This window comes from Schizosaccharomyces octosporus (assembly GCF_000150505.1).
Source record: "Schizosaccharomyces octosporus yFS286 unplaced genomic scaffold supercont6.1, whole genome shotgun sequence".
In the NCBI taxonomy this organism is placed as follows: Eukaryota; Fungi; Ascomycota; class Schizosaccharomycetes; order Schizosaccharomycetales; family Schizosaccharomycetaceae; genus Schizosaccharomyces; species Schizosaccharomyces octosporus.
In genome coordinates, this window is record NW_013185619.1 from 1,813,935 (window position 1) to 1,838,844 (window position 24,910).

Here is a 24,910-nt window from a genome sequence, read left to right on the forward strand (position 1 = left end):
ACCAAGTCTTGTCACTTACCATTGATACTTTGGTAAAGTAACATGGAGAAAACAGCATAAACCAATATTTTCTATCCTTGACCTTTTGAAATTAACTTGAGAAAATGGATAATCGCAGTGATTCTGAGATTGATTGGGAGAATGAAGGTACGACATCGGATTTCCGTATATTCTTGTTTTGCAGAACAGCAGGAATGACTAGTTGCCGCCAATCTTGTCGTAACCGAGCAATATGCAAAGGAAGCTTCAAGATATCTTTTTACTTGTAAATTTACGTTTGCATAAAAATAAAGACTTGCCTGGTGTTCTTAAAACTTGATATTTTACTGACTGGCTTGAATAATATACTAACTCTTTAACAAGCAGAAGAAGTCTGGGAGGAAGATTTAGAGTTTACTTGTCTGTTTTGTAAAGATGTATTCACATCTTTGGACAGCTTATGGAGCCATTGTAAACAAGGTAAGTAAACCATTGCATTGAACACCTTCACTTACTATCTCTTAGTACATGATTTCGATTTCAAAAGTGTAAAGAAGGATCACCATTTGGAGTTCTATGACTGTATAAAGCTTATTAATTACATTCGATCCCAAGTATCAAAAGAACAACCAGTTGATTACAAAAACTTATCTACTGTACTTGCTTCCGATGAATACATGATTTCGGTTTTACCTGACGATGCTGTTTTGTTTTCGTTGGGTGAGACCTTGGAGTCAGATTCTGAAGAAGATGTTCTCGATGTTGCTGTCGATAACAAAAATAACAGTTCAAAAGAAGAAGAGTTGAAGTCGTTGAGACTGCAGGTGAAATTGCTTAGTACTCAAATGGAAGAAATTAGAAAAGAAAAATTGGATGACCTTACTTCTCAAACGGCAAATTCATCATTACAGGAACCTGGAAAGGTGTTAGATAATGACTCTTATTATTTTGAGTCATATGCTGGAAACGATATCCATTTTGTCATGTTGAGTGACGCTGTAAGAACGGAGGGTTACAGAGATTTTATCTACGAAAACAAGAATTTGTTTAAGGGAAAAACTGTTTTGGACGTCGGATGCGGAACAGGTATTTTGTCTATGTTTTGTGCTAAAGCGGGAGCTGCCCAGGTTTATGCAGTTGACAATTCTGATATCATTCAAATGGCAAGGACAAATGCCTACGAGAATAATTTGGCAGACAAAATAACTTTTATCCGAGGAAAGATTGAGGAAATTCAGATACCTGTTCCCAAGGTCGACATTATTGTGTCTGAATGGATGGGCTATGCCTTAACATTTGAGAGTATGATTGATTCAGTTCTAATTGCCCGGGACCGATTTTTGGCTGAAGATGGTCTCATGGCTCCTTCTGAAACTCGATTGGTTTTGAGTGCAACTACCAACAGTGAGATTTTAGAAGAACCCCTTGATTTCTGGAGCGATGTCTATGGATTTAAAATGAATTGCATGAAAGATGCTTCTTTTAACCGGGTCAATGTTGATGTTATTCCTGCTTCATATATTAGTGCGGAACCCTTTGAATTCGCTACCATTAATATGCACACATGTAAGGTTAAAGACGTTAGTTTCAAAAATCCTTTCTCAATTAAGATGACATCCTCTGGTCCTTTTTGTAGTTTTTTGATTTGGTTCGACACCTACTTTACCGCTACAAAGGATGAACCTGTCCCATCATCCGTGGATAAATCATTTGGCTTTTCGACAGGTCCTCACTGTACACCTACTCATTGGAAACAATGCACTCTAATACTACGCGAGCGTCCTTATGTGGAAGCTGGGACTGTGATTGAAGGATCTATCGCCTTTATAAAAAATTCTGCCAACAATCGTGATCTGGATATTGAAGTATCTTACCTTGTTAATGGAAGAGAGTACACACAGTCGTTTATTTTGAATTAAAAAGATCCTATTGGATACATTGTATTATTGACAGCCTGTATACTTTTTCTTTTAAACATCTACATATGTTTAGCTTGGTCATTATAGAAGGGCAATTTTGGAATGCGGCTAATTGGTCTATGGATGGTTTTTAACATAGAAATAATTTATTTTCTTATCTAGTTAATTGATGCTTGGGCTTTGTTTTATTTTTAATAAAACTTTTGAGTAGTAACTAGGAATTCTCGTCGTTTTTATATAAGTTGAACGATACATTCTTTGTAAGACTACTCGAATACCGTACTGTAGCGTACATATTTCAAGAGTAGAACTCCTACACTTACCAGTTTTCTGCATTTTTATAAAAGGGAAGTAGAATGAATTGCAATACTCTTTACGTGAACAATTTAAACGATAAAATAAACAAAAATGACCTGAAAGTATCTTTATATGTTTTATTTTCTACATATGGAACTGTCGTTGATATCATTGCGTTGAAGACACAAAAAATGAGAGGTCAAGCGCATATTGTTTTTTATGATGCTTCTGCTGCAGCAATTGCTATGAAAGCTCTAAAGAATACTCAGTTTTTTGGAAAGGAAATGGTAAGCAGGTTGAGCAGACATTCAAGTACAAAACTAATTCTTGAAATTAGCGGATCGACTTTGCAAAGACGCAAAGTAAAATGATTGAACGAATTTATGGTTCGGAACCAAGAGGTCCATTGAAACGTTCACGAGAGGACGCCGATGTTGACACTGAAGATGCTGGATTGCTGAAAAGGGCATCCTAAATCTATTTCCTGAGCTCTTTATGTTTCCATCAAATTACCTTGAATCTTTGAGAATATCAACTTACAACTTTACGTTATTACTTAAGTTGGCTTAACGGTTATGAGCTATCACACGCACTTAGAATTTCCCATTAATTTCTAGATATCTTCATTAACAATTCCTTACTCGAGGATCGAAACCTCTCTTTTGGCTTTTATAGCAGATGAAAATACGAATTGCTTTTTTTTGATCTTTAGATTCTCTATGGATTTAGAGGAGGACCTAGTTGTTTATTAGCGAGCTTTAACGCATTATATGCTCTTGACACATTTACTTGTTACGACCTTTTCGGTAAGTCGAACAGCATACAATTATGCCAAAAGATGTGTCTTTGGATTTTTTACCATCTAGCTTTCCAAGTTGCGAATGCTCTAGTGATGGAAAGTTAGCCTTCTGTAACGGCGGACGCGTACAAATTTTGGTAAGCCAAAAAAGCCGGCTTTTTCTCAATCTTAACCATAAATAGACTCCTTCACATGAAATTAATACTCCAAAATACATCAAATCACTCGCTATATTGGAGAATTATGATGAAAATGAACGAATGTATTCGCGTAGGTAGCTTACAAATAGACATAGAATTGTAAGAAAGCTAGTTAATGATACTAATTCTGAAAAAGCAAAAGACCTGCGCATTGGTGATTTAATATTAAATCATACAGCTCGGCAGGTTGCATGGTCTCCTACAGGAATTTCCGAAAACTATGGGTACGTGCTTTGACCGTAAATATCATGATGGACCAAATATTGCACATCCTTATGATATTTGAAGTGTCAATTATCAAATTAACACAACTTAGATGCTTGCTTGCGGTTTTAACAAACCGATATCAGGTGTATATCTATTCCTCTACAAGTAAAATTCTGCACATGAATTGGAAGTGTGTATGCCATATAAACAGTTTTTTACCGCAAGGGAATCTTAGTTCTTTACGCATACATGTACTTGCTTGGTCATCTCTACTTTCTCTGCCCCGGCTCTCTCCATGGGGTATTTGTTTACTAGGTTTGGGAGCAGAAGATGGAAATGTCCATGTAATGTGTGTACACAGGAATTCAGAGATGGTTACAAAATCCGTTAATCTCAAATGTGGATGGCTAGTTCGACTCTCCTTTTCGTCATGGTCTGTCCACAATCATACAGCCGTCTGTAACCTTGTCTGTGTATCACAGAGTGGCAGCATTTATATTATTCGTGTTTCTTTAGACCTTTCAACCGGTGATTACGAAATGCATCATGAAGATTTTCCTTTTACAATTGATTATCGGTCTATAGCACCAGCTATAACCTGGTCTCCTGTAGTCAACGACAGTGAATACCTTGCGCTTGCTTATCCAAATACCATTTATGTTTCGTGTTATAGCAAATTAACTGGGGAGTTTGTTTCCATCGCGACCCACAAACTTACTTCATTGGCTTCACCCGTCGGTGTTTTCTTTGCTCGTAATGATAAAAGCCAAATTCTCATGTATATCTTGACTTCTCTAGCTGAACTTCAAGTTATAGTTTTGGAAATGACTTCAAGCAATATGATTAGCAATATTACAGAGCTTCCTGAAAAGCAACTTCTTGAAAAATTTCTAGCGCATCGCTTGCAAAGCTACGGCTCCACTTCGGAATCGTCAAAAAGTTTACGGATACATGCATTTTGTCCTTCACCTTTTTCATCAACGGCTATTATACATTTTAGTGTTTCATACCCAAACAGCTTTATTTATATTGCTTCAGCGATGGAACGAAGTTTTTGTGCTTATTCTCCTGCCATCGCTGTAGAAACAACATTTTCTCATTTAGTTAGTTCTTTCCTTACAAATTGCTGCTTTTTACCAGCGGAAGGCTGTTTCTATGAATTTTCTTTATTGGAAGGTAACAACAAAGTTGACTTTGACATATTAAAATTGCTGTCAGAAAGCTTATCCCAACTCTTAATTTCCGATTTTGATTACTGTTTAAGATTCAAAGATCCAACATCCTTTTCTAATTTAACCAGCATTTTTTTTGATCCTTCTTTGAATGCATTACGTCTTCTATATGGTTGGAGCGTCTACAGCCAGAAAAGTCTGAACCTTTCAATATTTTCTTCTTTGCGTAACCGATTAGTCCTTTCTCTTATGGTTTTCGCTTTAAGCAAGTTGTTGTCGAACGCTAACTATTTAACCGTTACTTGTAAAACCATTTTAAAAAACTGCGTTTCATTGACATATAAAGAATTATCTGAAGTCCCAACTGCACTTGAAGTTGCCGATCGAATTGCCAAGTTCATTGATATTCCTTCTGCCTTTGAAGAAGTATGTCCTGCTTGTAAAAGTCATATTGAATTTACGAATGAAGCAATAGCAACTTGCAATAAAGGTCATGTTTGGCAACGTTGTTCAATAACTATGCTAATACTACATCAACGGACAGCTAGATACTGCTCAATCTGTAAATCTGTTACTGTTGACTGGGGGTCGTTGAATATCCAGAGCGCATGTTTTACAAAAGAAGTTCAGGAAGAATTGGGTATCTGTTATTTTTGCGGTGGTCATTACTTATCATGATTTTAGATATAATAAAATTTTTACGATAGAAATTTGAAAGCTATTATGCTTCCATATGACCTTACATTTCTTATATTTATAAAATATATATACTTAAATATCACTCAAAATATGGAAGCTATTTTAAACACCACCTTCTGTTAGTTGAAATGAGTAAAACTTTTTGTAGTGACCTAGAGCTTAAGAAGACTCAAAACGAAAGAAGCACCTTGAACATCTTGTTCTTCTGCAGCAATTAAACCGGATTGCTCGTTTTCACTACCTTTCTCTATACCGCGACGCAAAACCTTAATAAACAAAGCATCATTAGCCTCAATGGCTTTTTCTAACCCAATGGTATCATTCTTGAAAGCGTAAGTCATGCGAACGTCGTCGGTAACTTGTAATTGACTCTTTTTACGAAGACGCTGGACACGGTTAATAACCTCACGAGCCAAACCTTCAGATTGTAACTGAGGGTCATTTTCGGTGTCAAGCAGAACAATACAAGTACCATCAGTGTTGGACTTCAAATGTTCGTTTTCATTTTGTACAGATCGTATAATCTGCAAGTCACCTTCAACCAACTTGATGCCATCAAGAAGCATCTCCCCATTCTTCTGGAATTGTTTAACGTCTTCGGTGGTAACACTGGGAAGAGCCTTCTTAACGCGTGCCATATCCTTACGAAGCTTCTTACCCAAAACAGGCCAATCAGCTTGTGCACTGTAAACGACGCCATATTTTTCTTCATCATCGGTGAATATGACTTCACGCACATTTAGTTCTTCCAAAATATAAGACTCCAATGACTTAGCATCCTCAAGGTATTCAGGATCTGTAACGATAACAACAAGACTTCTCAATGGTGTCTTCAAAGAGATATTGTTTTGTTCACGCACATAACGAGCAAGTTCAATAATAGTTTGCATGCGCTTGACGCGGCGCAAAACAGCCTCATCTGAAAGCTCTTCTCTATATGAGGGAAAAGGAAGGAAATGAACCGAGCGCAAAGAGATGTCATTATGATCAATATCCATATAGTTTCTAAGTTGCTGGTAAATGTTTTCAGTAATGTAAGGAGTAAAAGGAGCCATAATACGGGCGAGAGTAAACAAAACAGTGAAAAGGACATTCAAAGCCACAACAGTCTCCTGCTCACCATTTTCACCCTTCAATCTACGTCTGTTGAAACGGATGTACCAGTTTGTCATTTCTTCAATAAGACCAAGCAATTGAGGAACAACAGTATATAGGCGGTACTGTTGCATTTCTTGATCGACGAATTGAATAAGATATTGACAGCGAGCAAGAATCCAGCGATCCATGACATTCTTGCTAAGCTCGGCATCTTCATTATAGACGAAATCTTTGCCAGTGACCTTCTTGTATAAAGCTGCTTGGCCATCAAAGAATTTGTAACTATTCCACCAAGGAATCAAGACTCTGGTAACGACCTCTCTCACACCATCTTCCTTAAACTTCAAAACTTCGGCACGAACAACCGGAGAATTGATTAAGAACAAACGGAGTGCATCAGAACCATACTTTTCAATAACATAATTAGGTTCAGGATAATTCTTAAGACGCTTGGACATTTTCTTTCCGTCTTCAGCCATGACCAAACCGCTAACTATTACGTTCTTATAAGGAGCGACACCATGTAATAATGTTCCCAATACGGTTAATGTGTAGAACCAACCTCGAGTTTGATCAACACCTTCAGAAATGAAATCAGCTGGGAAACCGTTCATGAACGTGTCGCCGTTTTCAAAAGGATAGTGACGAGAAGAATAAGGCATGCTACCTGATTCAAACCAGCAATCAAAAACTTCGGAAACACGGTGAAGAGTACCTTTACCTTGCTTTGAAGGGATAGTAATATGGTCAATATTATCTCTATGAAGATCCTTTATGCCAGTAACACCAGAAAGCTCCTCAAGTTCCTTGACTGAACCGATACAAATAATTTCTTCGTAATCATCACTGGCCCATAAAGGAATAGGAGTACCCCAGTATCTGTTACGTGAGATGTTCCAATCACGGGCATTACTAAGCCAATTGGCAAAGCGCTTATCACGAATATTTTGAGGAACCCAATGTGTTTTCATAACATTGTCTACCATCTGATCAGTAATACCCTTCACCTTAACAAACCAACTGGGTACAGTACGGTAAAGGAGGGGTGTGTCGGAACGCCAACAGAAGGGGTAACTATGGAAAATTTGACTATGACGGACTAGAGATCCTCTATTCTTTAGAGTGCGGATAATTTCTTTATCGGCATCCTTGACGTATTGCCCAACAAAGTCAGAAATTGCTTCAGTATAGCAACCCTTTTCATCAATAGGGCAGGGAGCAGGATGATCAGCATCGATGATACCATTTGCCCAAGCCGCATCATAATCTGCTTCACCGAAAGCAGGAGCTTGATGAACAATACCAGTACCAGAACCTTCCTCAACGTAATCAGCACCGTAAATAACAAACGCACGTTCTTGATATTCGGAGGCGAAGTAAGGGAAAAGAGGTTTATACTTCAATCCGTTTAATTTAGAACCATTGAAGCGTTCCAAGATTTCGAAGCTAGCCTTTTTGGGATTCTTGTAAAGAGTACCAAGACAAGCCTCTTGTATGATATATTTCTTATTGGACTCCTTATCTAAAATCTTTAGATATTCTAGTTTGGGGTTTACAGCTAAAGCCAAATTGGAAGGCAATGTCCAAGGGGTGGTAGTCCAAGCTAGAACGCCAACTTCAGGATCATTGACAAGTTCGAAAGCAACAACAACGGCAGGATCAGGCACCTCCTTGTAATTTTGTTGAGCTTCAAAGTTACTCAAAGGCGTGGTGCAAGCAGTAGAATAAGGCATAACACGGAATCCACGGTAAACCTTGTCCTTTTTGAAGAGTTCCTTAAAAACCCACCAGATACTTTCCATGAAGGAAGGGTACAAAGTCTTATAGTCGTTATCAAAGTCAATCCAACGACCCAAACGCTCGACAGTTGCACGCCATTCGGAAGCATAAGTCATTACAATGTTTCGACACTCAGCATTATATTTGTCAATGCCAATTTTCATGACATCCTCACTTCTGGTAATGCCAAGCTTCTTGTCGATTTCATGCTCAACGGGCAAACCATGAGTATCCCAACCAAAACGACGTTCAACGTGGTAGCCCTTCAGACAGGCATAACGAGTAACACTATCCTTGATTGTAGAAGCAAGTAAATGTCCATGATGCGGGAGACCAGTCGCAAAAGGAGGACCGTCAAAGAAAGTGAATTCAGGGCGTCCTTCAGAAAGCTTTAGCTGGGTGCGAAAGGCATCAATTTCGCGCCAAAACGCTAGAACCTTTTCTTCTTCTTTAGGTACATTAAATGACATGCTGAATAATTTTTGTAATAGGCTTTAAAGCCGCTTTTACAGCTTTTTCAGCAATCAGCAGTTGGTTAGTGTATATGTAGATGGGAACTGTTGATTTATAAAAAGGTGGACTGCAAATTTTAGTAAACGCGAACATGTATCACTATCCTATTTTAACGTAGCCAAAGTTTGCTATACGATTGTTTAGTGTGCCGAAGAAAACTAACGAAACTGTGAATAGTGACAAAGAAAGCGATCGTTATTCGTCCTGCCAGCAAGGAACTTCTGTAATAAACAAAAACGCTGTTTGCTGGTACATTTCTGATCCTGTAAGTGGAATGGTTCAACTAAAGAGTTGCAAATAACATGAGCAAAAATGTTGCTCAAAATAGAGACATAGAGCATGGTCGAAGAACCATGCCTTCAGAGCTACGTCGTGGTATGAAGTGTAAACAATCCTTAATGAGCGAAACTGACTGAAAAATGTTAAGACTTAGAGATTTTGCGAAGAATATTGTTGCGGCTTAGTGCTTCAAAAGATGACTCCTCTCCATTGTCAGTTTTTAAGGCGTATGAAAATGTATTACGAGAAAACGGGCTTAGTCCTTCTGAAAACCGTTACTATATTCGTGTTTTATTCCGTTTGATTTCTACGAAGCGATACTCTTGGGAGCAGGAATGGAAAAATTTGATGTCAAGAATGGGGTTTTCTCACTTGTCATCAAGTTTACAAGCTCCATTAACTTATTCTTCGAATGAAGTTTCTGACGATCCATTTACCGTTCACGATTTGAATAATAAAAAATCCGATTTTCAAGAAAAGGAAAATTTCAGAATCGGTAATAATTTTGCTACCAATGCTGCGAAAACGATTAAGTCGCTTTCAGCAATGTCTCGTTTGGCAGACCAGTTTCGTTCTATTCGTGAGCATCAGTTGTTAGCGACAACCTTTTATTATCTTCTTGATAAACACATGTATCAGAAAAAAATAAGTACAATCTACGAGCGAAAATCCACTGCTGTACATCGCGCTTTTTTGTTGCTTAAGTATTTCCCGGCGTGGGTACAAAGAATGCGCCAGGTACGGGAAGTCATGTATACAGCTGAAAGCGCATATAACTTAGTTGTCCAAGAAAATTTTATGTACGCATGGCGTAAAAAAACGCGAGAGGTATATGCACGATACATTGAAGAGCAAAGAAAAGAACTTCTTCAGAAAACTATCCATCAATGGAATAAACTAGCAAATAAGTGGAAGGAAAAGCATGAACGGATTCTTTTGTTGCGATTCTTTATTCAGTGGAAGCTTCGACGGAAACAGCAATGTAATAAACGAAACGAAGCAGTGAACTTTTATTATTATTCTCTATGTAAAAATGGGTTGCGGAAATGGAGATTAAAGTTCAGCATATCCACTGTAAGAAAAGCTCAGAAAAAGGGTGTATTAGTGAATACATTTGTGAAATGGCAAAACACTCTCGTGAAGAAACAACAGCTAAGAGATAAAGCAAACTCTGAATTTATCAGCAATTCTAAGAGAACTTATGTGTTAAAATGGTATTCAAAAGCTTCAAATCACTATACCCTATATGAAGAGGCTGATGAATATTATTATGGCTTGTTGCTTCAAAAAACGCTTATTTACTGGAAGTCAAAGACGAGTGCATATGAGAAACTTGACGTTTGGACCAATGAGCACGATGTGGAAATACTAAGGGCTACGTTTAAACGTTGGAGACACCAGTTTTCTCGAATAGTAGATGGCCTGCAACTTGCAGATTATATTTTACAGGACACCTTTCTGACAAGGTGGCGATTAGCTATAAAAACAAGTAAGTTTCAAAAAATGAGAGACTACGCACTCTTGGCTAGGGTTTATAAGTTTTGGCGTATCAAAGAGAAAGAACGTGCCTTTGGGTATCATTATAATCAGCGACTGGTGGTGAAAGTTTGGGATGCTTGGGTCGACCAAACACAAGGGCTTCTAGAAAACAAGGAAACTGCAGAATATCTTTATCAAAAGCGCTTAGCAAAGACAGCCAAGACTTTTATTTTAACTTGGCGCATGAAATTACTGGAACATGAAGAATTGCTTATCCATGGCGATGATGTCCATGAGAAAAAAACTAAATTAAACGTTTGGAACAGATGGAAGTACATTATGCAAAGAAAAACTAGACTTCGCTGGAGGGCTGATTTGATGTACGACAAAAAACTTGTGAAACTATCAATGAAAATATGGAGAGATGTTTGTGAAGAAGAAATTACCATAAAATTGGAAACGAAGGTAGTTGATTTTCAAGCGTCAATGACTGAGAAGCTAGTAGATCGTTACTGGAACATATGGATAGAAAAGGCTATGAATCTTTCCACACTTGCGGTGGTGGCCGATCGGGCACGGCAGCGAGTATTAATAAGGGCTTATGAGACGTGGTCCTACCGACACAATAAACTGAAAGAAAAAGTAGAGCGAGCAGAACATTTCTACAATGAACGATTATTACGTTCCGCATCAATATTTTGGAGATATCAACTGCGGGCAGTACAGTTTTTGCAAAATATTAGTGAATGGAAGCGACGGGAATTTGACAGAGGAATTATGCGCCGGACGTTTGATTCTTGGAATCTGTTGACATTCCGCGTCACGAGCCATACAATGCAAGCCGAGCGATTTTACCAACAAAAACAAAGCAAACTTCTGGGTAAGATGTTTCGAAGGTGGATTCAGCGGTATCATGTAAATATTGAAGACTCATCGATTTTGGAAAACTCTACAGGTATTGACGATTATTCCAGTTCGATGCATGCGTTTGACACAACAATGCCTATGCAATATGATAGTGTTTTGGGGACTCCGGCGAATTTTCAGCGACAATGGAAACAAGAGCTGAAAACACCCATTTCTAGATTCTCCAAATACTTGCGACCTATACCTCCTAAAACACAATAAAACTCTTATGCTATACTAATTTTAATTTCGATAGAATAGTCCAAATTTACAGTATGAAATATTAGCTTTCGTATGCATTTTAAAGAAGGGAGACTACAGTTATACTCCAACCGTATCATCAGTGATAGTAATACAAGATATAAATAAGGCTTTAAATCCTGAATACAGAACGAATAAATAGATTAAACATAACCTTTACGCTACAATTGCTACAGCAGAATAACAAGAAAAAAAAAAGAAAAGAAAACTCATAAGAAGTATGCATAAATTAAACCAACATCAACCAAGAAATGTACATTAAGAAAGCTTTGACGAAATCTTCTCAAGCGTAAGGGGATGCGAAAAGAATGTAAGTTGCAATCAAAGAGCATAAATAGAAATCGTTTCAAACTACCAATTTTCAGGTTTAAGCGCGTTCACCGCGAAGACGACGAGCCAATTGCATATCCTTGGGTTGAATAGTGACACGCTTACCGTGAATAGCACACAAGTTGGTGTCTTCGAAGAGGGAGACAAGGTAAGCTTCGACAGCTTCTTGAAGGGCACCGACTGCAGAGGATTGGAAACGCAAATCAGTCTTGAAATCTTGGGCAATTTCACGAACCAAACGTTGGAATGGAAGCTTACGAATCAACAATTCAGTAGACTTTTGGTAACGACGAATTTCACGAAGAGCGACGGTACCGGGACGATAACGGTGAGGCTTCTTGACACCACCAGTAGCCGGAGCAGCCTTACGGGCGGCCTTAGATGCAAGTTGCTTACGAGGAGCCTTACCACCAGTGGATTTACGTGCGGTTGCTAGCGCCAAGCCTTTGGCCCGCCTTTACGCTACAATTGCTACAGCAGAATACAAGAAAAAAAAAAGAAAAGAAACTCATAGAAGTATGCATAAATTAAACCAACATCAACCAAGAAATGTACATTAAGAAAGCTTTGACGAAATCTTCTCAAGCGTAAGGGGATGCGAAAAGAATGTAAGTTGCAATCAAAGAGCATAAATAGAAATCGTTTCAAACTACCAATTTTCAGGTTTAAGCGCGTTCACCGCGAAGACGACGAGCCAATTGCATATCCTTGGGTTGAATAGTGACACGCTTACCGTGAATAGCACACAAGTTGGTGTCTTCGAAGAGGGAGACAAGGTAAGCTTCGACAGCTTCTTGAAGGGCACCGACTGCAGAGGATTGGAAACGCAAATCAGTCTTGAAATCTTGGGCAATTTCACGAACCAAACGTTGGAATGGAAGCTTACGAATCAACAATTCAGTAGACTTTTGGTAACGACGAATTTCACGAAGAGCGACGGTACCGGGACGATAACGGTGAGGCTTCTTGACACCACCAGTAGCCGGAGCAGCCTTACGGGCGGCCTTAGATGCAAGTTGCTTACGAGGAGCCTTACCACCAGTGGATTTACGTGCGGTTTGCTTGGTACGTGCCATTTCAGTAAAGTGATTAAGGAATTAAAAGAAATTTGCTTTAAATAAAACAACGATGATTAGCGATTTCTTCTGTAGAAATCGATGATAGCAGCATTCTTCTTTATATACAAGTAGAAGATCAATAACCCTAACCCTCATCAAAATCAAGAGCACCAAGTACGCGACGCGTTGAGAATGCTATAAATAGAGGAAATTTCACTTCAACTAAACAAAACACTTCCTCTTGGAATTGATTTGATTTTAAAGAACTATTAATAAACAATGTCTGGTCGCGGTAAAGGAGGAAAAGGATTAGGAAAGGGTGGTGCCAAGCGTCACCGTAAGATTCTGCGTGACAACATTCAAGGTATTACCAAGCCCGCAATTCGCCGTCTTGCTCGTCGTGGTGGTGTCAAGCGTATTTCCGCTTTGGTCTATGAAGAGACTCGTGCTGTCTTAAAATTGTTCTTGGAAAGTGTGATTCGCGATGCTGTCACCTACACTGAACACGCCAAGCGTAAGACTGTCACTTCTTTGGACGTTGTCTATTCCTTGAAGCGTCAAGGCCGTACCATTTATGGTTTCGGTGGTTAAACAGGGTATACTGTAGTCTTTCTACATATAAGACTTTTGCCAACTTGGAAGTCTATGAGTTGTCTTGTTCAAATCATCTATTCTGGACAACTATTTGAAGTGATCCTTATGCAATATGATGCCAATTGGTATAAAACATAATGTGCAAAACTTACAGCAATGCGAAACTTCTCTGACACTAATTTTCCAAGATGCTGAGCATCTAGTATATGTCAGTTGGCTCCGGTAGCACTGATTTCAAAGTTGTTTATATTACATATTTAATGATATTATGGATTATGATTCTATACTATGTGAAATGTTGGTTTATACACAAAAATAGTAGAATTGTTAGTAAACTATGTAATGCGTATCAAAATCTCAAATTTGTTTGTATTTGTATTAATGAACCAAGAGCAATCACACCTATCCCGAAACTAACTTTCCTTATATATATCTAAGTCGACTTAAAACTAACAATCGGGCATGTGGTGTAGATGGTTATCACGCTTCCTTAGCATGGAAGAGGTCCCAGATTCGAGTTCTGGCTTGTCCAATTTTTTATGGTATTTATTTTTACCTGGTAATTGTTGCGGTTAAACTAGAGTACAAGGATAGAAGAGTCTGTTGATCCTTGTTCTTTTACTGTTTTTCTCTTTCATCGCATAACGCACAGAATCTTCCATTCATTGAATCCTTCGTTTGAAATATATTAACGAGGAAGTATCGATCGTCACTTCCCTATTAATTTGCTTGGTAAAAATGGTAGAAGGCAGGGACAAGAGGAAGGGAAAAAGAGTATAAAAGCTTGTTCGTTTAAGTTGTTCAAAGCATACAATATCCAAACAAAAGCTCATTTTTCTTGCTTTAGCTCAGATGTCTTGTGACAATGGATGGCAGCAGCCTTGTTCTCGTTTTATGCACTACATCAACAACGAAGGACGACCAACTTTTTGCTCCAAAAACGAAACAATAGAAATAATAGAAAGAAAAAATAAATAAACAAAAAAAACTCATTTACCAACTGATTACAGACGCTTTCTTTTGCTCTCGCTTCTCTTACTTTGTCTTTCGGCGAGGAACATGTTACCTAAATTGACATACATGCAATGTCTAATATTTATGGATAGACGTGACATTAACAAACCACGACAACACGTTGTAAAATAACCATTGTCTTTCATCAAACGGAAGCTCTCATTTATTCTACGATATTGTGCTATTTTATAAAGCAGTCTGCTAAGCATTGGTCGCACCGAACCAGCCATTTAAGTGAAACCTTCGTTTGTCGTTCCTAATTCAAAGTACCTAAATTTGAAGTATAAAAATGCCATTGTTCAATACTTCTCTGTTTCGTTTTCGATTGTCATCTCTCCATCTTTCTTCGAGAACATTGGGGGTTTACTTTGCTGGGGTCATGGTACGTCGCTATAAATCCAATTTACTTGATCAATTTTCTGAACGGGAAAATGCTAACCACTATTAGTTTGCCTCTGCTGTATGGGTTTTTATAGATACTGCACTTTATAGCGCTTTTAATTATGGTAGCACGCTGCATATCACCTTCGTCGACTGGATCCCATTCCTATGTTCTGTTCTTGGCATGATCATGTACGTTTATTCTAATTTCATTTCCAATACTTACATTCAATGGAACTAACATTTTTCTGCTTTAGTGTCAATTCTATTGACAAGTCTCGTCTTAGTGGTGATTCCTTTGCATATACGGATGAAAGCCTAGCTAGAAAAGCTCGGTTTATTCTCTTTATCGGGTTTGCTTTACTTGCCGGTGGTTTAGGTGGAAGCTTTACCGTATTCATTCTCAAGTACGTCGTCCCCGGCTATTCCCTTACAATGGGTATTGCCAATGTTGTGTGCAACGTACTTTTTATGATTAGCGCAACCACTCTTTGGATCACTGGTAATATGAACGATGATTATCACTATAATTTACAGCTTTAATAACTCTACTTGTTTCCCTTACATAGTCTACCATTTTGTTGGGATTACATCAGTTCCAATAATCTCTTCCCTTTAAATTTTCAGACCCGAGACACCGTTGGATTGCATATTATTGTCAAAATCTAGCAAGTCGCCTTGATAATGTATATATATATATATATATAATATGTGAATGAATTAAAATTTGACACTTTCCTAAGTGTTCTTATTCTTTCTTCAGCAATGACAAATTACATGTGTAAGGATTTACAGAATTTACTTGAAATGGCACGAGACGAAATAAATATACTCATATACGTTTTCAAAACTTGACGGGGTTGTTTTAGGAAAACCGTATTCTTCGTTATTATATTCATTATTTTTACTTTCTTCATTTTTGAGATTATTAAATTAAAAAATGCCATTACGCATCAATCGTTTCTTATCATATACTGTTTTAAAAGGTGAAAAAGACCTACGCTAGTCTGGGTATGCATAGGTAATTTTAAAACGAGGTATTAAATGCAAGGAACTATATTCCAAGCATAAGAAAAATGAATGTATGACCGCAGAAACATGAGAAAGCAGATCAAGCGGGGGAGGAAGCAAAGAAATAAAACATCGATATATCAAGCATCATAAAAATATGATTTTGGAGCCACAGGACTAGAAGGACAAAACTAAAACATAAAGAGAGCGTGCAACAAAGCCTAAAAGAGAGATAGAGAGAGAGAGAGAGGGAGAGGGGAAAGATGTCGATTCCCAAGAAAAATGACCGTGCACATAAATGGCTTGTTTTAACACGTCACGCAAAACGAAGGAAAAACAACTCAAACATCGAGGTTTGCCTGTTTGACCAAAATAGGCTTGAAATTATTAATATCAACATCGAGGTTTTCGTATTCATGCGGCGGTAGTATGCTCTTATTAAGGTTAGGACGAATGGAAAGCTCCTCCAGAGAAAAGTTGAATAGCGGAGGAAGTGGTAAATCGTGAATAGCTGCATCTCTTTCAACGCTATATCTTACATTCGGATCGCGTAATTCATCGAAAAACGGATGAGTTAGGACTTCAATTGAAGAAATACGTTTGGAAGGTACATAAACCAAAACCTTCTTTAGTAGATCTAAAACGTTCTTCGGTACGTGTTTCGGAAGAATTGATTCTAGAAAGTGTGGACGAACGTTTGGTAAAGCGTGATGGACGTAATTAGGATTCATGGATGTAATTTCTTGTTGACTAGGGGTTCCAAGAACTTTTATAATCTCCACCAGTTGCTCCACACTGCTATCTCCAGGAAACAATGGGCGTCCTAAAATTAACTCAGCTATAACACAGCCAGCTGACCAGACATCAATTTTGGTTGTATAATGGGTAGCTCCAAACACCAATTCAGATGCCCTGTAATAACGCGAGCAAATATAAGAGACGTTGGGTTCAGAAGGAATCAATATTTTTGCGCTTCCAAAATCACATAGTTTCAAAATACCAGTTCGATAATCGACTAAAAGGTTCTGGGGTTTAATATCGCGGTGGCAGATTCCTGTGCTATGTAAGTAGGAAAGAGCACGGAAAATCTGGAATGCGTATATTTTAATGGAAAGTGTAGAAAGAGATTTGTGACGTCGAGTGTACCATCTCATATCCTCAAACACGGTTTCTGGTAAGTATTCAAGCAACAACGATAAATGAGTTTCGTCATTTGTTGGATTGTAGGTGTGAAAAAATGCTATCAAATTTACAATATTCTGGTGGGATATAGCACGCATAATTTGGAGCTCTCGATTCTATAACAAAAAGTGTTAGCATGGTCCTTTTCATTAAAGGATAGGTTGTAGAAATTCAAATTCGTCTAATGAATGTTTCACCAACCTATTTTTGTAAACGAAAGAGAGCGTGACTTAAGTCTAATACCTACCTTGTATCGTTTATCCTGGAACACACGTTTAACAGCAATGAATTGTTGGCTTCCTACTATTTTTGCTTTCATAACAACGCCAAAACTCCCCGAACCTATGACTTGAAATACCTCATAGGAAAGTGTCCGTTCTTCCCCTGTTTTTGGGTCCAAGACGACTTTTGTTTCTACTTGCGAGTCATCTAATTTCAGTTAGTGTTTTATTTTACCAATTCGTGAACATTACCACTCATTTCTTAATTTTGTTTGTGTTTGGTTCACTGCATCTACGTTTAAAAACATACTTGTGATCATACGTCACCTGACCTCGGTTTGTTGTTTGTATAAGCAAATAAAACACGGAATTACAACGTAATACAGTATGTAGTATAGTGTAAGATGAAACTATATGAAGCAATATGTTAATTAATGTAGTATTTTCTGTAAACAAAAGGTAAAAAAAAGATGGTAATGTCTGTAACAAACATTGGAGACTTTATCATTGAAGAGAAATTCTATTAATTAGATATTTTTTTTTAATACTTAAAGCTTCATTGTGTTTGAAAGACGTGTTGTATCTCAAGTTCTTATTCAAACGTGTCCTTATTAGAGCGAAAGTATCAAAATTCCACATCAATTCTTTGGTTCATTTTCTTTTCTTTTTATAAACACAACAACTGCCATTTAGTACTTTTATAAGTAGACTCCTTTTTCGTTTCTTTGCCGCCAATTCTTTTTTTTTTTTTTTTCGCTGTTTATTTTTTATTCATTTGTTTACGTCCCTGCAGAAGTTTCTAGTTATCCATGTAGAAGAAACAGGTTCAGCAATCATATAAATTATTTTTCTTTTATAAATATACAAAATAAATATAAATAAATAATATAGTCTTTGAGTCAGAGAAAAAATGATTTATCCAACTATGAAGTTAAACGACTACTACATTCGATCGAGAATAGTCAATAGCCTATGTGGGGGCAGTACATATACGAAGAGAAGTAGTAGCTTAGTGCAGCAAGTATTAAAAAAGATAGACACTAATAGACAGACTGAATGTTAAAACTAACAAAGAAAAAAAAAATTGATACATATTGACGAATGTATCGTAGATGATAACTCAACGTGTAAAACTTTTATCCCGTACGAAAAGCCACACAGTGATTGGAAATATACAATGGCAAGACTACGGTATCCTACTCTAAGATGTAAATTGTTTCGACACTTATCATTCATCATGGAAGCTCTGTTAAAAAAGTAACTTCCCCCAAAAAAAAAACAAACCATCTTTCCTGTTAAACAACGGGTTTAGCTACATACTTCTTCCAAGGGGTAAGTAAAGAAATGAATAGGAGAATTTTATAGATTACAATACTGTTTCATATGCTATCTCATTAAGAAACAGATTAATCATCCAAGAATTTTAAGCAGAGGGGGCAGCAGGTTGACCAGCGGGAACTTGACCAGAAAGCAATTGTTGTTGCTGTTGAATCATTTCATCATTTCCGGGCAATTCCATGCTCAAACCAAGACCAACCTTGGCGTTTCTATTGGGGTGATCAATTTCACTGCTGAAAGCGAGAGTGATGGCAGGAGCCAAGCGGCGCTCCAAATAAACACCAACCTTACCCTTGCTGTCAACTTGACTGCGATAGATGCTTTGGGCAAACTCATACTTGAGACCAACCGAAGTAAGACCTTCAGGCTTAGGACCAGTCATCATGGCAGCTGAACGGTTCAAACCAACGGGTGACAATTGGCATTCGACACCAGCCTCGACCTTTTCACTCAACTTGCGCCAGAAAGTGGCAATAACATCACCTTGGGTACCGTTCAAGTGACCAGTAGCGATCCAATCGCCAGCGTTGTAGCGTGCCATATAGCTCAAAGCAGCTTCCTCGGGTCCGATAGAAGCAGAAGGCTTCTGCCAAAGAGCTTCAACACCCACGGACAATTTAGGAGTAAGAGATTGGAGCATAGAAAGAATGTAGATACCAGTCAGCTTGTCTTCATACCAAGGATTCATTGCCTTAACGCTAAAAGAAAAATCTTTTCCTCTGTGATCATGCTCGATCTGGCACATGCTAGGAATAGCAGCATCGGCAAGTTGCATCTGAACCTTCGAAATAACATTAGGACCCCAAGCACAGTTCAACATGGCTTGCACAGCACCATCGTTGTCGACACTACCACGGAGGAACAATGGCTCACCACCAAACATGGTGCTGAAGGAGTAAGGGGGTAACATTTGGCTACCAAGAGCAAATGCATGAGAAACAGTAAACCAAGGGTTAGTGGAGAACCCCTTTGTTACATCAGCACGAATACCGGTAAATGCATAGTTTGATAGCAAAAGATCTTTCGAAACTTCCTTTGACAAATTTTCAGTAGTACCAGGATTGGTAAGGTTCAAGGAGGACTTGTAGCTGTCGATCTTGTCACCAAGACGTCCGATCGTGGAAATAGCTGTTTGAAGATAATCCATGATTACTAGATCTGGTTGCTTTTATGAAGAATGAATTTGTGGGTTCTTCTGTGAGATTAAAAGTAAAGATACCGTTAATCTAGGTATTTTTCCTTCACAAATTAACTTGGTGGTTAGATTTAGGAATAGTCTCCTTTTCTTTTACTCTAATTAACCACCTTCACGTACAACGCGGTTAGGAGGATGGTGGAGAGAAGTAGGTAGTTTGCCGGTCCCTTCCTTTCACCGACTGCGTGTGGTAGAGCCCAACATAATACTATTCCAATTACAAAAATATTACAACAATATATAATAATAAGTTAATTTTTGAACTAGCATTTATTATCAATAGGGATTATACATTGAGCGACTAAAGAAACATTTATAGATAAAAAATTACTAAATAAAAAAAATATAGTTTACTAGATGAAACCATATTAGTTCAAGGCCTTGTCCTAAGATGGTCGACGATTTTCTCATAACTTATTAAAATTAGAATCTTCAATATTTATATTATACTATAATACAAACAAGTTTGTATGTCCTCAGATAACGCACTTCGTTGTATTACACAAAATTTTTTTTAGGAAAAATATTATTTGTTCGTACATGTCGGCCTGAACTGAGGATTCTATGTCTTTCCAGCAACACTTTTTTTAAAAGATCAAGAAAACCTCATTTTTTTCTCATAAAGTCGTGCTTGTAAGTAGAAGGAGGTAGATATTTCTTCTACGATACAACGTTTAATAGTTAGGTCCACCTGTTTATTAACTTAAGCCCATAAAGTTGGCGCTCGTGCATCAAAGTTCGCAGGTCTTTTTCGTGCTTCTGGGAAGCGTGAAGAAGCCACCTTAATCCAGGGGTTCAAGGCCAATTTTATCTCTATAGTCAAATTTGGTTGAAAGGCTTTGGATATATTCCTGTTGCTTGTGTGATTAAAGGAAGTAGCCAACTTTGGCTTTTTGTTGCTTTCATTCATTCAAAGATCAGTCCCAGCTGATTTTATCCTTTTGTTTTATTTAATTATTTAACATTTTTATTCATATTTAATTTCGATATCCTAATAATGGGTTCATCTACTGAAGAATATAAGAAGACCCAGGATGTTGCTGGTACTAACCAGACAACTAACGACTATTCTTTGAATTCTTCCGGAAGCGATCGTACCCCTCATTCGTCTTTGTCTACGGAAGAGATTACTCTTGTTCCTGCAAATGAAGGAACAATGTTAAATCATGATGCCACTGGATTTGGGCCGACCGATTTCCCTTCAGCGGATTCCAGAATAAGTAATGCGGCTTCTTCAACACCGGTAGCATCTCCTTCGTTTTCATTTCAGGACTCTTCTGGAGATACGACATCGCTTCCTACAGTTGCAGCGCCAGTAGAAAATATAGACCAGTTTACGCAACTGCAAAATGTTGCTTCTTCTCGGCGTCACCATCATACTAAAAAGAAAAGGAAACACTGGAACAAGCACGCTAAGCTTCCGCATCCGCTTCCTGATACTGAAACATGTGCTCATTGTGGTGATACAAAGAGACGGCCATCTGGCAAACGAAATCGCAAGCGTCAAGGAAGAAAACCTGCTTCTCGTCATGCTTCCGGCTTGACTGATTCTGACACATACCATCAGGCGTATCCTCGTCACCATCGGTATGGTTCATCTGGTCAACCCGGTGTACAGGCTTCTTCTGAACACTTGGGGCAGTTCTCTAGTAACGACCACAGTTCTTCCGAATCTTTGTATTCGATTTCCTCCATGAGTATTAAGAACGATTCCAACTCAGATTCGTTGTCTTCATCCTCCTCCTCTACCGATCTGTCTTCAAATGATCGCCCACTGTTGCCTGATGATGGCTTTCTTCTAAGGCCTAATGCAGATGTTCCTTCTTCTGATTTATATCGGAAATCCAGTGCTACAAAGTCTTGCTCTGCTGCCATGGATGATTCTCAAAACTTGGCAACAGAATTGAACACGCAATCTGATACGAACTTGATTGATCAGCCTTCCAGACCTTCCGTGAATTTTGCCCCCTCTACATATTTATCAAAGGAAAATGAGTCTGCATCTGTGAAATCTGTAGCTACTCAGAATCGTGATGCGAATTCGCATGTTGATTCAGAGTTGCCAAGGGATGTTGAAGAAGATGTCTGTTTTCCTATGCAAGAAGAATCACTTGCTTATAATGGTATAGACTTTGATGAGCTCGATAATTTCGCTTCCGAGGAGTTGCAAAAAAGAATGGCTGACATGGTGAATTGTCGTTCCAGACAGTACAGTGTTAGCAAACCTTTCGAGCCTCATTGGAAAGATTTGAGTCCTCAAAGAGATTCCACGGGAACTTCTTCGGAAGCATTAAATGATGAAAAGTTAGTTAATAAACCATTGAAGAGCTACATATCTCCAAACAGAGAGTCTATAGGATCAAAGGCTCAAAGTCCGCATCGCTTTAGCTTGTTTTCTTCAGGAGAGAATGAAACGATTCATGCTGCTGCTATTTCTGATTTGCTGGAAGACGAGGTCCACAGTTTCCGTTCCTTACTCTGCGCTGAGAAAGGTGTTTGGTGGTTGGATTGTTTGGATCCAACCGATAGTGAAATGAGAATGCTTTCGAAAGCGTTCTCAATTCACCCATTAACAACCGAGGATATCCGTGTTCAAGAAACAAGAGAAAAGGTTGAGTTATTTAGGTCGTATTACTTTGTCTGTTTCCGGTCGTTCGAACAAGATCCCGAGGGAGAAGATTATTTGGAGCCACTAAATATGTATATTATTGTGTTTCGCGAAGGTCTTTTGACGTTCCACTTCAGTTCCACCACGCATCCTGCTTCTGTGAGGCGCCGTGCTCGTCAGCTAAGAGATTACGTTGACGTGAGTTCGGACTGGCTTTGTTATGCATTAATTGATGACATTACAGATGCATTTGTTCCTTTAATCCGAGCAATTGAGACAGAGACAGAAGCCATTGAAGACTCCGTATTGGTGGGTCGATTGGATGAAAGCTGTGATATGCTTCGAAGAATTGGCGAATGCCGAAAGAAAACAATGGGTATGTTTCGTTTGCTGTATGGCAAAGCAGATGTCATTAAGATGCTTGCAAAACGGTGTAATGAAAAATGGAACATGGCGCCAACGGGTGAAATTGGATTGTACTTGGGTGATATCCAGGATCATTTAATTACGATGACATCAAATCTTTCTCAGTTTGAGAAGATTCTTTCACGGACCCATAGCAATTATTTAGCCCAGTTGACCTCCAATTCTATTGAAGAGAACTCCAGAATGAACGGTGCTTTAGGAAAAATTACATTAATCGGAACGCTCCTGGTTCCGATGAATTTGATTACAGGATTGTTTGGAATGAACGTTCCTATTCCTGGTCAAGCCAGTGATACTAATTCTTCGTTGGCTTGGTTCTTTGGAATCATTGGTGTCTTAGTCGCTCTGGTAGTGATTGGCTGGTTTGTGACCCTTCGGTACAATGCCTTTTAACTTACGTTCCCCAAATTGAGTAATGATACAGTATAATCTATAAACTTTTACGGTGAGATGTTTGAAAAAATCCTACATAAAAAGAGTCAAGAGAATATCGGCTTGATTTAGAATTTTGTCCGGTCTGTTTTTCGTTTGAATTAAATAGCCTTCCTCGAAGGTTTATATATTGTTAGAAAGAATATACGGAAGAAGCTAAATATATCGTATAATGAGTTGGGTTGAAAAAGTTAGACATTTACATAGCAAAGTTGTTTTAGTATAATTGTTTGTACGGTATCGATGCAAATAAATTGAAGCTTTAAGAAGCAATCTTCAAGGCCATCATCATTGTAAGGACTTAAGACAAATGTTCTAACAAACGGCGTCTGGGTAATGAAATGGGTGTGTATGAGTATTGGAAAATCAGTAATTACAAAATTCTTGCTTTTATCTTTACTTAGAAATGTCTCTTGGGTTACGACGGGCTTCCTCGATCATATGGAGCACACCTTCTATGGGCTAGTGTGATGTTAGACAGATGAAGATGAAGGATAGTTTAAATAAAACTTTCTTTGACGATTGCCCAACATACCTTCGGATCATTTTTCCGCTTCTCATAGTCAGCACGAAGCTCTGGCGACAAGGAATCGACCACATGTTGAGGTGACGGAGCAGTAAGTTTCATTGTAACATAACCAGAACCAACAATTCCTATTACAAGAAAAAAAATATGTTAACAACTAATGAGGTGATTACTTCCACAAAGACAAGGTCGTTTGTGCTTTTCATTTCAACGTACCAACACCATACAAAAGACTTTTGACGATTCTATTCATTTTGGGTATTCGACTTACAGGATATGTGTATTCTTTCTCTGAAAAGACTCAAAATCTCAATGTGATCCAAAAGGTGAATCTTCTCGAATTGGATACGTTTTTACCAATGTAGTTGCTACAAACGATGGATGCCATCTTTACGTTTCGCTATTTGCATGTTTCGCTGGTTGTGTATTGGGTATTGAAGGAATGATTTCTAAGTCACTATTACCGATATAGAGCATTAAAAAGGAACCTAATGAATACATTGATGCGAATTCAAAAATAAAAATTGGATTTTCCAACAGTTTTGTTTGTTCAAATTTCACGGGGGAAAGTCATTTGAAAAAAGCGACTAAAATCTACTTCGGAAGAAGAAAGAGAAGAAAAGAAAAGAGTGAAAAAATAAAGACAGAAAACTATCGAATCCTGTCTCATTATTCCAACCAACACTAGTTTTTTGCTTTTTTATCACCGACACATACAGCTCCTCTTTAATATGATATGAACATTTTAAAAGGACCAGTTCAAAGCGACTTATATGAGCCACTTATTAGTTTTTTTTTGTTTATTTTCTATTGAATTGTACTTGCATCTTCATTTTCCTCTGATTTTATTGTTCTTTTAGTGAAATCTGTATGGGGCGTCATATTGTGGAGTACCCCACGATGATCAGCGGCGAAGGGCAAATCGTATTCAGGTATCAGCATACTGCAATTTAACGTATTGCGGTCCATATGCTTATATCAGTTTAGCTTGCCACGCTTATATCAGA

General features: G+C 38.1%; 13 protein-coding genes and 1 non-coding gene across 14 annotated transcripts; 8 read left to right on the forward strand and 6 right to left on the reverse strand.

The window, feature by feature from the left end:
* The first annotated feature begins 30 nt into the window (after positions 1 to 30).
* Positions 31 to 2,119, forward strand: SOCG_03360 (type I ribosomal protein arginine N- methyltransferase Rmt3). Its single transcript, XM_013161848.1, has 3 exons — positions 31 to 147; positions 364 to 459; positions 505 to 2,119. Exons 1-3 carry the CDS (start codon positions 105 to 107, stop codon positions 1,896 to 1,898), a joined length of 1,533 nt encoding a protein of 510 aa, XP_013017302.1. The 5' UTR covers positions 31 to 104; the 3' UTR covers positions 1,899 to 2,119.
* Positions 2,120 to 2,254: 135 nt separating this feature from the next.
* Positions 2,255 to 2,670, forward strand: SOCG_03361 (U2 snRNP-associated protein Msl1; the record flags this gene model as incomplete). The annotated part of the gene is made up of 2 exons (XM_013161849.1): positions 2,255 to 2,482; positions 2,533 to 2,670. 2 exons carry the CDS (start codon positions 2,255 to 2,257, stop codon positions 2,668 to 2,670), a joined length of 366 nt encoding a protein of 121 aa, XP_013017303.1.
* Positions 2,671 to 3,023: 353 nt separating this feature from the next.
* SOCG_03362 (transcription factor tfiiic complex subunit sfc9) lies at positions 3,024 to 5,251 on the forward strand (the record flags this gene model as incomplete). Its single annotated transcript, XM_013161850.1, has 4 exons — positions 3,024 to 3,131; positions 3,177 to 3,264; positions 3,331 to 3,418; positions 3,511 to 5,251. 4 exons carry the CDS (start codon positions 3,024 to 3,026, stop codon positions 5,249 to 5,251), a joined length of 2,025 nt encoding a protein of 674 aa, XP_013017304.1.
* A 22-nt stretch (positions 5,252 to 5,273) lies between these two features.
* On the reverse strand, positions 5,274 to 8,728 carry SOCG_03363 (cytoplasmic isoleucine-tRNA ligase Irs1). The gene has a single exon (XM_013161851.1). It carries the CDS (start codon positions 8,617 to 8,619, stop codon positions 5,425 to 5,427), a length of 3,195 nt encoding a protein of 1,064 aa, XP_013017305.1. The 5' UTR covers positions 8,620 to 8,728; the 3' UTR covers positions 5,274 to 5,424.
* A 121-nt stretch (positions 8,729 to 8,849) lies between these two features.
* On the forward strand, positions 8,850 to 11,686 carry SOCG_03364 (spindle pole body protein Sfi1). The gene is made up of 2 exons (XM_013161852.1): positions 8,850 to 9,037; positions 9,090 to 11,686. Exons 1-2 carry the CDS (start codon positions 8,965 to 8,967, stop codon positions 11,546 to 11,548), a joined length of 2,532 nt encoding a protein of 843 aa, XP_013017306.1. The 5' UTR covers positions 8,850 to 8,964; the 3' UTR covers positions 11,549 to 11,686.
* Positions 11,687 to 11,954: 268 nt separating this feature from the next.
* SOCG_06165 (histone H3 h3.1) lies at positions 11,955 to 12,359 on the reverse strand (the record flags this gene model as incomplete). The annotated part of the gene is made up of 1 exon (XM_013162413.1): positions 11,955 to 12,359. One exon carries the CDS (start codon positions 12,357 to 12,359, stop codon positions 11,955 to 11,957), a length of 405 nt encoding a protein of 134 aa, XP_013017867.1.
* Positions 12,360 to 12,582: 223 nt separating this feature from the next.
* On the reverse strand, positions 12,583 to 12,993 carry SOCG_03365 (histone H3 h3.1; the record flags this gene model as incomplete). Its single annotated transcript, XM_013161853.1, has 1 exon — positions 12,583 to 12,993. The coding sequence occupies one exon, from the start codon at positions 12,991 to 12,993 to the stop codon at positions 12,583 to 12,585; it is 411 nt and encodes a 136-aa protein (XP_013017307.1).
* A 158-nt stretch (positions 12,994 to 13,151) lies between these two features.
* On the forward strand, positions 13,152 to 13,862 carry SOCG_03366 (histone H4 h4.2). The gene has a single exon (XM_013161854.1). It carries the CDS (start codon positions 13,255 to 13,257, stop codon positions 13,564 to 13,566), a length of 312 nt encoding a protein of 103 aa, XP_013017308.1. The 5' UTR covers positions 13,152 to 13,254; the 3' UTR covers positions 13,567 to 13,862.
* A 165-nt stretch (positions 13,863 to 14,027) lies between these two features.
* Positions 14,028 to 14,101, forward strand: SOCG_16166. Its single transcript has one exon. It is a non-coding gene; the product is annotated as a tRNA-Ala (tRNA).
* A 771-nt stretch (positions 14,102 to 14,872) lies between these two features.
* Positions 14,873 to 15,507, forward strand: SOCG_03367 (vacuolar sorting protein Vps68; the record flags this gene model as incomplete). Its single annotated transcript, XM_013161855.1, has 3 exons — positions 14,873 to 14,965; positions 15,032 to 15,156; positions 15,222 to 15,507. 3 exons carry the CDS (start codon positions 14,873 to 14,875, stop codon positions 15,505 to 15,507), a joined length of 504 nt encoding a protein of 167 aa, XP_013017309.1.
* Positions 15,508 to 16,316: 809 nt separating this feature from the next.
* On the reverse strand, positions 16,317 to 17,698 carry SOCG_03368 (CMGC/GSK protein kinase Gsk31; the record flags this gene model as incomplete). Its single annotated transcript, XM_013161856.1, has 3 exons — positions 16,317 to 17,273; positions 17,405 to 17,586; positions 17,689 to 17,698. 3 exons carry the CDS (start codon positions 17,696 to 17,698, stop codon positions 16,317 to 16,319), a joined length of 1,149 nt encoding a protein of 382 aa, XP_013017310.1.
* A 933-nt stretch (positions 17,699 to 18,631) lies between these two features.
* On the reverse strand, positions 18,632 to 20,179 carry SOCG_03369 (TOM complex subunit Tom40). Its single transcript, XM_013161857.1, has one exon. The coding sequence runs from the start codon at positions 19,861 to 19,863 to the stop codon at positions 18,802 to 18,804; it is 1,062 nt and encodes a 353-aa protein (XP_013017311.1). The 5' UTR covers positions 19,864 to 20,179; the 3' UTR covers positions 18,632 to 18,801.
* A 297-nt stretch (positions 20,180 to 20,476) lies between these two features.
* On the forward strand, positions 20,477 to 23,683 carry SOCG_03370 (CorA family magnesium ion transporter). Its single transcript, XM_013161858.1, has one exon. It carries the CDS (start codon positions 20,909 to 20,911, stop codon positions 23,336 to 23,338), a length of 2,430 nt encoding a protein of 809 aa, XP_013017312.1. The 5' UTR covers positions 20,477 to 20,908; the 3' UTR covers positions 23,339 to 23,683.
* SOCG_03371 (membrane protein complex assembly protein) lies at positions 23,484 to 24,326 on the reverse strand. Its single transcript, XM_013161859.1, has 3 exons — positions 24,120 to 24,326; positions 23,913 to 24,031; positions 23,484 to 23,839 (listed from the first exon to the last, which is right to left on the reverse strand). The coding sequence occupies exons 1-3, from the start codon at positions 24,154 to 24,156 to the stop codon at positions 23,774 to 23,776; spliced, it is 222 nt and encodes a 73-aa protein (XP_013017313.1). The 5' UTR covers positions 24,157 to 24,326; the 3' UTR covers positions 23,484 to 23,773.
* Positions 24,327 to 24,910: the final 584 nt, after the last annotated feature.